Consider the following 12,977-nt stretch of genomic DNA (forward strand, 5'->3'; position numbering starts at 1 on the left):
TAAGAACGGTCTTAACATACTCTGGCGGCCACTCGAAAAAGTCTTCTATCAACTCTTCGTTCATTTATTGTTGTTCTTAATGACCAATCAAGGTGTGTAATCTAGTCTAACACCTTGGTCAATAAAAGAAATGATTGAATGCATCTCAGGCTCAACTATGATTTATCGGCAATTTGGTTTCATTTCAAGCTAACTAGGGATTGCCAAATAGGAGGTCACTTGGGAGTAAGAATTTGATCATCTCATCGATTGTTGACTCCCTCTATTATTTTGTTGCTTATCACCTTGAAAATATCATTCATCCAAAAATAAATTAAAAAAATCCAATTAATCACTTATCTTGAAATTCAAAATTCACCAACAAACCAATTATCACTTGGATTATTTTGTTTTTTATAAACACATGGCACCATTTAAGTCATGGACAACAAAATATTAGAATGTTTTTTCTTGTTATTTATTGAAATAAGGTTCGTCTATACCAATCCAAGCGAATATAAGAGAATCAAAATCATAGAGGAGGCTTGATGGTGATGTCACCATTGCCTCATTAAGAGATGGCCATAATATTCCTTATTTGTGAATGGTCAATAATACCCTTTAGTATTGCAAGATATTATCAAAGAACCATGGGTGGTACCAGTCCGCAGCAACTCTGGTACCATAAATGATTGGTTTTCTTTACAACTGGATTATAGGACACGTGTAACCCCTTCATAGCAGCTTGCCTCGAACTTCGACCAAAAACTATCAAATCCTGGTGCCCACCAACCCCGACCAGAGAAGAAAACCATATCGCCAGTCTCTGTTACTCGTCAAAGGTTCGTTAAGCTTCCGAAGTAAGCTACACTTCTCTCGAGAAAAGGAGTATAAAAACGCTCATATCCTACGTAATTAAATTGATCAAGCGAGGGCATATCCGTATATTCACTCGAATTCGTTCCAAGGCTACAAAAAGTCGTCTCCCCGGAAAATTGTAGTCGCCGAAAATTATCCCAATTTGCCATCTCTTGCCGCTTTCCCCGCCAATTTTTCGTTTCCTTTTCAATTCCGCTTCTCTCGTTCTAGGGTTCTTTCATGTGTTGAATAACAGTCAAAAACCCCATTAATTTTTTCAGAGACACAATAATTTTCTTCACTTGCAGTTCGAATTCACTAGCGGCCAATGCTGATCGATGTCTCTTAATGTGATTTGTCACTTCCTTTAATCGATGACAAGCTCCGGCAGTTGGAACCACCGAAATTTCGGTACTGAGAAGGCTTGCCGGCTTTCCAATACTGTATACTCGGAAGTTGCACCTTGTTTGCCTTTGCCGTCACTTCCGGTGTTTTGTGGTGCTGCTGATCACGACCTTCGACTGTTCGATGAATCCAGTGCTGTTCCGTCGTTAAATAGGAAGGATGTTCTTGCTCAGGCTAGTAAAATTGCTGATCTGCTCAGAGACACTGATGTTTCTTACCTGTAAGTTTTCCTGGAATTCTGGTTTTTCATAATTATGAAGCTTATTTTTCCACCGCAAACAGCATTCTGTTGCTTGTAGGATGAACAGAACAGTATGGTTTGTTTGAAGTCTGAGCGAGCAGAGCTTATAGCGTTTGGATTTTGTATTTTATATATTTTATTTGAAATACTTTAGGCTTCACGTCTACCTAGAAACGCAATCACGAGATTGGAAAATTTTAAGTTTGCTAATCGTTTGTGTTGATGAAGAATTTGACTACAAGATTACGACTTTAATCTATTTACGGTAACTTTAAAGCGATGCCCAACTAGAGGAGGTAGTCACCGCGTTCCTCCAGTTTTGCTCTCTTTGGTGTTAACTCGTATTTGCTCACCCTTTGGTCTAAATCAGTTCGACCCTTCCTTTTTGTCTCTTCCTTGTGGAGATGAACTTGTTCAAGGAGGCCTGGAATCTGCAACACAGATCATCGATAAGTAGTGGTATGCATCAGACTTGTGGAGTTAAAAGTGCCTGGGCAGGCCTAAAATGATTCCGGGAAAAGCGTAAGACGGATTTAGAGTTGATTGGTGAAAGAGGATCCTTTTGGCCAACCCAACTAAAATGGGATAAGGTGAAGTTTATTAAGTTCTTTTGGTAGTTAGAAACTACAAATTGGAGAGCTAAATGGAGTTGATTGGTGAAGGAGGATCTTTTTGGTGAACACTACTAACTTGGGATAAGTCAAAGTTTTATTAAGTTCTTTTGGTAGTTTGAAACTAAAAATTGAAGAGCTTATGAATCAAAAGTATAGTGAATATATGAAGATGGTAGGTTGTCAAAGGCATATCCAAGGTTTTTCATATTGAGTTGTGTGAAAGAAGCTTGATTTTCATTCTAAGTTTTCTTTGTTGACTTGGTGTTAAATTTTGTATCAATTGCCATTTTGGGTCATCCACTGATACATTCACCTTTTGGCAGTTTGGTCTGAAATTTTAATCAAAACCTTTCGGGAAACATAACTAATTTTTGAATTGAAGAAAGAAACACAACATTCAGGACATGAAAATTCGGCTCTGCATTATAAATTTTTTATCTATAGGCTTTCCAATCACAAAGGATAATGTTACTCAACAATCTGTAATCACATTAAACCTAAAGTGGGCTGGGTAAAGCTTTGAATCCTCGAGAACGATCTGCAAACTTTTTCTTTTGCTTTGCTTCCACTTGGTGTTATAGCAGCTGACTAATGTGATCACAGAACTGTCAATTAGTGGATTCTTCTGCTGATGAGCATGCTAGGATAGAGGTTACAATCAATACCTAGTCTGGGTCCTGAGGCTGCATCCTGCAGTTGTCAGGGTGATTAGGCTACCCAAGGCATTGGAGCGGTGCTTAGTTGACTGGGCATCCATATAGGTATGCATTCATTACAGTGCATAATGTTGCGATGATAACTATATTTATATGGAACATACAACTCATATCAAAGAAACATAATATACTTATGCTAGTAATAGCAAAATGTGAGACAACCAACATGTGATAGACAAAACATATCATATATAAAGCAATAGACATAAAACAAATATTTACTCATTAACTGTTTGCAAGGCATGTTGGCACCTTGGACCAAGAAAGAACTTGGATGCCTAGGTGTTGCTTAGATGATGCCTTGACAACTATGTTGCAGGCTGCAGCTTCTTGCTGTTGGCATTTTACTATTTTGGATAGCTGATGCAGACATAGGTTCCAGCACGGGTTTAGCTGCAGGAAAAAGAATGTGTGGTTCATCCTCCCTGTCTTCCAACATTTTTCGTGGAAGATTATCATATGATGTAAATAGACTTTAGCCAGCGTATTTCCAAATTTGAAGAGGATATCTTCCAGCATGTAAAGCCATATTTTGACCAGCCCCTTTTTTTTGGGGGGGGGGGGGGAATGATTGGCATTTCAAACCAGCCTTATTTGAAAAGATATCACTTCCGAGTCAAATACTGCCAAGGATTAGCCATTGTACTTAAGAGAGAATATTTTTGAGATTTTTTTGATGGGTCCCATGGCCATTACATGGACAAGCCTTTGGAGGGTTATGACAGTTAGTAATCATCCTATAATTTGGGAAATTCTAGTTTTTTGCAATAGGGATGTATTAGCAGTTTGATAGTTCCTATTTTTAGGTCTCTTTAATTGTCAGATAATTATTTAGGATTGGTTTACACTGTTATTACTTTTTGGGAAAGAGAACGCAGCCTGATTGTGTGCACGTGCAGCCCATGAGTCCCGACGCAGGGATTTCCATCTTCCTACTGGGGTGTGCTGCTCATTTCGTATGGCTCTATGTCTAGGGTGCAAGGCATTCGTGCAGGTCGCTACTTATGCGACAAGGAATTTCGCTACCTTAGGACAGTTAGAGTTACTGCCGCCGTTTACCGGGGCTGGCTACAATTTAAAAACAATAAGTTGTAGTGCCGTCTCCCTAGCCGATTAGGAAACTAAGCGGACAGTTTAACCATCCCCTCGTCGATAGCGGTTAGAGAGTCAGTATAGACTCCAACCCCCCAAATAAAGAACTGTTAAGAACTCGAGCGCCCTCGCTGCACTAAAGGTTCAAAAACTCCCCCTTTGACTCAGGAGGGGCCATGTGCTACACACAACCCGTGTACTGTTCTTTCTCCAATTTTTTTCATTTATGAAAATTATAATGCTGTAATTGATTTGAAGTATGTTAATAAAGAGAAAAGGGAGTGAAAAAGCCAAGTCAAGTTGGAGAAAGTAACGAGCTTGGTTAAAGCAAATAATCGTTGTGACTTGTGAGAGGCTGTGGGTGAGACACTTAGGAGAATGGGATACTTCATCGTGCCTATCCTCTATATTTTCCTCAACATTTCTGTCTTAGTTTTTGTTCCCTGCAAATCTGAATCAACCAAGGTTCCAAAATAATGTGGGGATTCATTAGTTAAATAGAAGATCTAATGCTACCATAGTTGCTGATTAAGCCTCAAAATACCCTGTAGAAGCTGCTCTTCATTTGAAGAGTTTACAGTCCTCCTGAAGAATTGGTTACAGTCTAGCTATTCTACATTAATAGTGTTTTCGTTAGTTGTTGTAAGTTGTAACATCCACTCTATAAAAAGGGATAAAAGATGAAATACAAATTTTCTATTTGGGGATGGGTTTTGAAACATTTTAGAAAAATTGAAATATTATGTTTTTAATTATAAAGGTGGCATTAAATAATGAAGTGGCATCAACTCATGAATGAAATTTCCTTTCTTCATCCCCTGCATGCAATAGAAGTTCAGTTTTTTATTACATGCTTTATGGCTTCCATATGTTTTCTCACATCTTTATTGCACCTTTAGTTTTCTTCATTTTTCTTACGATTGGTAAGTGTTAGACGAGAAAAAGTGACTAGAGGAGAGTGATGTAGCTTTGGATGGAACTGTAGGCCCAATAACAAATCATATAAAAGAAAAAATCGAATTAGGAAAAATAGGGTTGACTTAGGGTTTTACAAATTAAAAAATAAAGGTTTGTAAAATTCAAAATTTATACGGTTATTGTCAATCAAATGAGATTAGTGTTTTGATTTTGAACACTGAGGTGAAGGGTTAAAAATTGCTTGTGGCGTAGGATGGTTAGGATGTCTACTACTCGGAGTTAGAGTGAAGGCAAGAACTTGGTTTCAAGGCTGGATTCGACCAGGCAAAAACTGAGATATGGCCGAGATGGTGAAACCAGGGATTTTTGGGGTAAAGCTCAGCATGTGATGGGCGAGTTAAAATTGTTCAAAGTCATTTAAACTGTTGAAATTATCACAACTTGCTGGAATAGCTGAAATTGTATTGGTTGGATTTGGTTATAATTTGTCATAACTTGGCACTTATTGGTCAAAACTATCGAGAATTTTGAATATATGTTGAAACTAATAAATTTTTGAAATATTATTGAAACTTGTTGAGACGTGAGATTTTAAAACTAACCCATGGTTTTGTCTTGCTTTTCCATTTAGCCCAAATTCCAGCCCATCTTGGTTGAAACTTGAACCATGGTTGGGACCTTCAGAGTTTTGGTGGAATGAGATGGTTAGGGTTTTGATATATGGTCTCTCTTTTAGGGTTGAGGATGGGCTGTTTGAATTAGGATTAGGATCTAACGTAGTTAAAGATAATGCAGAGCCTGAGAGAGTGTGCTTTGGTTGGATGCACTGGAGAATTAGGAGAATAGGAAGAAGGAAAGGGAAATATCACATTCAAATTAGTGAGTTTGAATACTCCAAACTGAGAAGTCCTCATACAGTTACATATTAAAAGGAAATTATCAACGCCACCCCCTATGTTACCCCTGAGTTACACAAGTTATCAGCCAAACCCCTATTACTAACACCTTTATCGTTAGTTTTATTCATTTATTTCCAATATTACCCACAACTTGTTGTAACCTAGATTTTAGGGTTTTGAGATGTGAAATTAATTCCCTAGAATTAGGGCTACTCCAGGATCCTCTCCTTGTGAACCAGCAAATAAAGAACCAAGGATTGGAAATTTGGGTCTTATCCAAACCAGGATGAGATGATGATTGGGAATTAAGGTTTTAATAGATCTAGATGGGATGAGTTTGAAAATTTGGAAGCTTTAGGATAACAAAACCTAGGTTGGTTGGAAAAAATTGGGAAGAAGGTAAAATTAGGTTTTAACTAAGAAATATGGGATGCGTTAGGGATGCCCAGAATTACCCTAGGACGGAAAGGGAAGTTTGTGTTGAGCCTAGAGAGGGTTAGGGCTGAATTGGGAAAAGATGTGGGCTGTTATAGGGTTTAGGTTTGATCTTGGGATCTTGTCTCTCTTTCTTGATCTTTCTTTTCTTTTGTTTCTCCTTTCTCTTTTCTCTTTTCTCCCCCCCACCCTCTTTTTTCTGTTCTGAAATTTCAGAACTACTGCAAGGTCAAGAAAGGGGAAAATAGGTGTAGAAGGGAGAGAACGGGATGGGGAGGGTTGCTGTAAGGTTTGGGGGGGGGGGGGGGGGGGTTCTTGGGGATGCCACAGGTTTTTTTTTTTTTTGGGGTGGGGTGGGTGGGTGGGTAGGGGGTTCTTGGGGTTGGTGCAGGGCTTGTGGGGTGGAGGAGGTTGTTGTGGGTGAGGAAGACTGAGGAGGGGCTAGAATGGGAGGGGAGGGGCCTGGGGTTGCTGTAATTTACTAGGAGATGGCAGGTTGCGGCTGGACTTGTGGAATAAATGCTGGAAATTGAAGAACAAGGGCTGAACTTGAAGAAGAAGATCACTCAAATCCACGTGGCCCTCCCATGAAGACCACAACTTTGCCTCCAAACCCAGAATTTTATTCATCGGTTTCAACTTCTCTGTTTACAAAGAGGTGGGGGCTTTAAATAGCCTTACACTTGGAGGGAAAAAACCGAGACTTAAACTTGGAACCCTAACTTGACTCGACTAGTGAAACCTTTATAAACTAGGATCCCATTTACAACTCAATAAATGACAACCACAAGAAAAGAAACACAATATGTAAATATAACAAGTAATATTATGCAAAAGGAATCTCACTTAAATTGATTCCAATTGGGACTCCATCTCTGACTAAGACTCTCAATACTAACTCAATGAAAGAAAAGAAAATTAGATATGAACTCAGAAAAATTTAAAGAAAATTGCTGGACTAAATTAATAACCAAAAGAAGTGAAAAAATGACCAAAGTACCCCTGGTCGGCCAGCTCACTTGGTGCTCCAGTGGGTTTGGTCCTTGGGCCCAATTGCTGGTTCGGCTGGGGGGGTGCTGGGCTTGGTTACAACACAACTTCATCTCTCTCTCTCTCTCTCTCTCTATCTATCTATCTATCTATCTATCTATCTAATCTTCACTCCCATCCCTCTTCCCTTGTTGTATCTTTGGACTACTCATAGAAGATCAGAGACATTGGATGGGTTTAGAGATAGTACAAGTTCCCACCTCAGACATCCAGGGAAGGATAGAAGCAGCTCAAGCTCTCAAGCCTAGAGAAGGCAAAAGTTCATAGACAGCCACTGCACTGTTTGAGTAGTAAGACTTCGGGATTATCATCATCCAACTGACTCAATTTATAGAACAGATATATGCACGCTTAGATGAACAAACTAATGGCAAAAAATTTAGCAAGTATTGTGATATTATTTAAATTTGTATTATTAGATCTATCAAATACCACAATTTATCAAGTATCACAATTTCAACTTTATTGCTTTTTCGCTCTCTCTCTCCTCTCCTTGCCCTATCTCTGTAAAATAACAAAGCATGAAATTGCAGAACACCAGAAAAAGCAAATATGGGTGTTTCTATCTTTTAAGAAAGGGCAAATTACATATAGACCCTTTGGATTTGCAATCAATTACATCTACCATCCTTGAGAAAAAATGAGTTACAAATGCCCCCTTGCTATTAAGAATTGGGTTAAGTGATGATGTCACTACTAAATAAAAATTCAAAAGGCCAATTTCACCCTTCTTTGTTCAGGCATTTCTCATAATAGCAATTTTAACAAGGTATTAAGGAAAGAGATGGGTGAAGAGGAAATCCCTTCTCCCAACTCTTATAATTTTTTAGGGCATTCTAGTCACTTAATTTGGAGTTACAACAACAACAACAACAATAAGCCTTTCCCAACAAATGGGGCGGCACAGGATTCTTGCCCTCCAATCAGTGCTGTTCAAGGCCATGCAGATACAAGGCCTAAGCTATACATATCCTTTCTCACCACTTCTCCTAAGGTTATCTTAGGTCTACCCCCAGCTCTTCTAGTTCCTTCAATATGGATTATATCACTTCTCCGACGGAGCATTTATAGGTCTCCGTTGAACGGGCCGTGCCACCTCAAACGACTTTCTCTAAGCTATCACATGGGAGCAACCCCGGACCAACCAATATGACGTCTTATCTTATCCATCCTAGTTTGCCACCATCCATCTTAGCATTCTCATTTCGCAACGAGTTATCATATGATTCTTTTAACACCCAACACCGCACCGACATCATAGCTGGTCGGACAACGGTCCTATAAAATTTTCCTTTAGCTTTAATGGAATACGCCATCACATAAGACCCGGATGCACCTCTCCACTCATCCACCCTATTTAATTCTTTGGGAAACCTCATCTTCTAAATCACCTCTTTTACTATGATTGAACCAGGTACCTAAAACAATCACTCGAGGAATCTCTTTATCGTCAAGTATCACCACTCATCATCGCCCGACAGACAAAGACAAACAGAAAGCGACACAAGAAAGCCGACCAAAGCTACCCCAGACAAGGAAACCCCACGGGCCATCAATCAACACAAATCACCGCAAAAAGCAACACAGGGGACCCACGAAGCGGAACATCCAACCGCAAAAGATAGGGCAAAGGACCCGAGAGCCAAGATCGAATCACGCCCCACGCCAACACAGTCACGAACCATCAACAACCAACAATCACAAACGCAACACCCCAGACGCCAAAAACGCAGGGACCATCATAAGCCAGGCAATAAATACCAAGAAGGCCCACACATACCCCAAAGTCTCCAAAAGTAAATAGCCTCCGGTAGATCCCGGCAAAACCCAAAGGCTGAAGAGAAGTGTCCAACCGGGCAAACCTCCCAAATTCATCGAGGCTCATCAATTTAAGCCTCATAGTATTACAACTGAAACTCCAGTAAAGGAACCACAACACTCTCCCCAACATCGGCACCCGGATAATCAAAACAACAGTCAACCAAACTAGTCCAGGGCCAAGCTCTCCATACCAAGGGATCACGGACCGGCTTGCGAGTCACCTCCAAAGCACCGGACATCGAAACACGAAAAGTGGACACCAGTGCCGGGAAAAGTGTAATCGCCAAACATAAGTGCGAAGAATGCTCATAGTAAACTAGAGAAAAGGCCACAATATCCTCCTCACAAACTAATACACCATCTCAAAACACAACAGGCAAGACCACTCTCACCCTCATCAGCATCATAAAAGACCCCCCGGCCCAACAGTATAACTCCAACCCCCGCCCCAAAGCCACATCAACCAACCTGAAGACCTCAACACCAGTCGCCATGCAAAACAGCCATCCAATGGCAGCGAACCTCACACCCACCACACGCCCATAAGAATGGATCTCCGACACCTAGAACACCAGCCACCCAAACACAAGCCATCACACACAGGACCCAAAACCACCGGACTACTAAACGAAGGAAGAGTACCTCCAAACACCACACGGGAAGACAGACCAGGCGGACAAGCACAACCAAGACCACAAGCAGGGCGAAGCCCCCGACACCGCAACCGCACAACAATCTATCATCCCAGTTAGGAAGAAACAGGCAGCGTCCACGAAAGTAAAAATGCACCAAGTAAGATATAATAGATAGACAAAAGCAGAGCAAAACAAAAGAAACCCCACCCTCCAAAAAAACCTCCAGAAACCAATCCCGATCCAAATGTCCAAAATCACCTCCAGAAACCCCAGAACAAATCACCAACCCAAAACAGCAGACATCAGCCACGAGGCAACACAAAAAAGAACCCAACAAGCGAAGAAAAACACCACAACACCACCACATCAAAACACAAAACCCACTCCAAGACCCAAACCAAAGTAAAGTCACCAACCGGCACCCCCCACACCGAAGCAAGCACAAACCCCCCAAACATCAAAAAGCCACCGCAGAGATCCAGCCAAGATGCCAACAAAGCAGACAGACGACGCACGGGAAACAAACGGAACAGGGGACCACAACCCCACACACTAACGCAAGGACTAACGCTAGCATATATCAATAAGGTCGAACCATGAAAAAAGGTTGGAGATCCGGCCGGCTGCCGTGAGAAACCTCTCTACCGGGCTGGACCGCAGCAAAACAGGCGGAGTTATTCTAGTCACTTAATTTGGAGTTAAAATTACTAATATGAGAAACGCCTGAGCAAAGAAGGGTTAAATTGGCCTTTTGAATTTTTATTTAGTGGTGATATCATCACTTAACCCAATTCTTAACAGCAATGGGGCATTTGTAATTGATTTATTCTCAGGGGTTGTAGATGTAATTGATTACAAATCCAGGGGGTCTATATGTAATTATCCCGTTTTTAAAATTTAACTTGCTTATATCATCACTTGATTTCTTAATGACAGGGGGTGTCATTGATATAGTTTCAACAAATATGGGATGTGATTGATAAATTGGATAACTCAGGGGTGACATTGGTTTTGGTGGGTAACTAAGGGTGTGGTCCTGAAAATTTCCCCATAACAAAAGGAAAATAAGCCTTGTCTTAAAAATAGAAACTACCTGAAATAGTAAACTACCATACTAAGCTAATTAGAAAAGGAAACAACTAATAAGATATTCCTAGGTAATCTACCCAAGCAATTAAAAACTTATTATAGAGTATACTAATATAAATAATTCCAGCCCTTCCCAGACGGGAAATTTGATTTAGGCCCAACTCTAGTTCTGGGTTTCCAAAGTCGGTTATATTGGACCAGCCATGGCTACTGCATCAGGGGTAAGGATGGTTTGATCTAAGGTGGAACTCATGTTTATTGAAAATTAAGTTTCTGGTGAAAATTGGCATTTTTCAAGGGTTTGTTGTTAGCTGGGGCTGCAAAGGGGATGGAGTGCTAGGGTAGGTGACTAGGTGTGAAAAGATCTCTTTTCTGATTAAAGTAGTAGCTCCTTGAAAAGTTCCATAATAGGCTTTAATTATGCATGTATGTCTATTTGAACATCTTTACAACAATGCCAATGATCTTCTTGGAATATTGGTCCTGTGGTGATGATTCTACTTTTTAGTTATTGATTTATTATAGCAAAGTGTGTGAACTTGAACAAGAAAATGAGCAACTGTTTATCTGCCTTTCTGTTTGAACCAAGACCAACTAAGTGATCTTTGGCTTGTTGTGAAAAGAGTAGACTTACATTACTATTTATTACAATTTTTTGAAATTACACTGATTATATAATCTGCAGGAACCTTCGAGATTCCACAACTCCTCCTTTGGCCTGCTTTGCAGAGGCAGCAGAGCATTCTGTGCTTTTAAACAAAGTACTCCAGCACAATTATGAAGCCTTTGATTATTCAGTTCCAGGTAACAATAGAAATGGTAATAAAAAATGAATTGGTTGGATGGTTTAGTCCCACATCAGGTTTGAGTAAGGTGTGTGTTGTGTATATTCACCATTTCATGGTCCTAAAAGATGCTTAACCTTTTAGGATTGGTATGTGGTTTTTGTAGTTATTTATAATACAATTTTGATTGTGCTAATTTTTGTAATTATTTACAATACAATTTTGATTATGCTATCTGCCTATCTCCTAATTCATTTTTTTCAATGTTTATTGAATTTCAAGTTGATAGCTGAGTTCTTCACAGTTCATGCTACATAGATGTTTTTATATGTTGACCTCATATATGCTGTCATGAGGACTTTGTTACCCTGCTTGGAGTTGATTCAGGTATTTGCTCTTGGGGAGATTAAAATGGAAAATGCACACTTTGGTTCATAAAATTTTGGTTTCCCTACCAGTATTTTGACTTAAATACTTACTGCTTAAACTGTTGACTGAGCAAATTTTATGACATCAATGCAGTAAGTACAAACTGTACTACTTAATCCGAATATAGGCCAGTAAAGAAATGCAGGCAAGAAATTTGCGTAGGCATGTAATAGTATATATATTGCAATGTGAATGATGTAAACCAAGTCTAGGGCCAAAGGGTAATCAGGTAAATTCCCTAGACTGCTTTGCCTAGGAAATTCCAGGAAAGGGGGAAGAGTTTAGGGTTTCTAGGGTGGTTTTAGGGCTGCTGAGAATGAAAACCAGATCTGAATTCTACTACAAACAGAATTTAAGAATTGAACTCAACAGTCAAACTTTCGGCTAGGGTGGGAGAAGTTTCTTCTTTGCTGATTCTGGTGTCGAGAACTGACTCTGTTGCTGTCCTTTCAACTAGATTGAGCTCCAATTGATCAGAGTTTAACAAAAATCAGGTTTGACGATAAAGTACAGGTTTTCCTAAAGTTTGGTTTATAGGGCTGTTTGGAAGAAAATAGCAGTAGGGATGGCTCCTAGGGGTTTATACGACTGAAATGGGAGTGAAAAGGGACTTGAAAGGGGCTGGGGATGAGGGAATCCTAATGGGAATGGGATAAGACTGCTGTGAGGAAGAGGGGAAAAGAGGGGGAGGGGCACAAATGCTGAGAGGTAAGGTTAGGGTCTTCTGTAGTTGAAGGGGAAGGGAGTCAAAGGACAGAAGGTGTATGCGATGGGTTTAAGGGTGGGTCCCTAGGTCAAACAAGAGAAGAAGGGGGATGGGGATGGGGATGCTATGGTTGAGAAGGGAGGCTTTAGGGTTTGCGCCGGGGGGGGGAAGGGTGGGGAAGGCTGCTGTACTTACTCGGAGATTGGGAATGCTTGTTGGAATTGTTGCTTGGATGCTTGATGCTCTATTGAGAGCTGCTGAATTGAAGAAGATAAAGATGAACTTGAGAGCTTTTTCCCTCAACT

At 40.2% G+C, this 12,977-nt stretch overlaps 1 protein-coding gene across 1 annotated transcript in view; it reads left to right on the forward strand.

Moving 5' to 3' along the window:
- The first annotated feature begins 908 nt into the window (after positions 1-908).
- Positions 909-12,977, forward strand: part of EMB2773 (PHD finger family protein) — a 63,394-nt gene continuing 51,325 nt past the window's right edge. The window contains 2 exon segments of the mRNA XM_089164619.1: positions 909-1,462; positions 11,438-11,556. Coding sequence (XP_089020745.1) covers positions 1,212-1,462; positions 11,438-11,556 — 370 coding nt within the window. The 5' untranslated portion in view covers positions 909-1,211.

The sequence above is a fragment of the Hakea prostrata genome, chromosome 8 (genome assembly GCF_041222555.1).
Source record: "Hakea prostrata isolate BN-2017 chromosome 8, UWA_Hpros_2, whole genome shotgun sequence".
Taxonomy (NCBI): Eukaryota; Viridiplantae; Streptophyta; class Magnoliopsida; order Proteales; family Proteaceae; genus Hakea; species Hakea prostrata.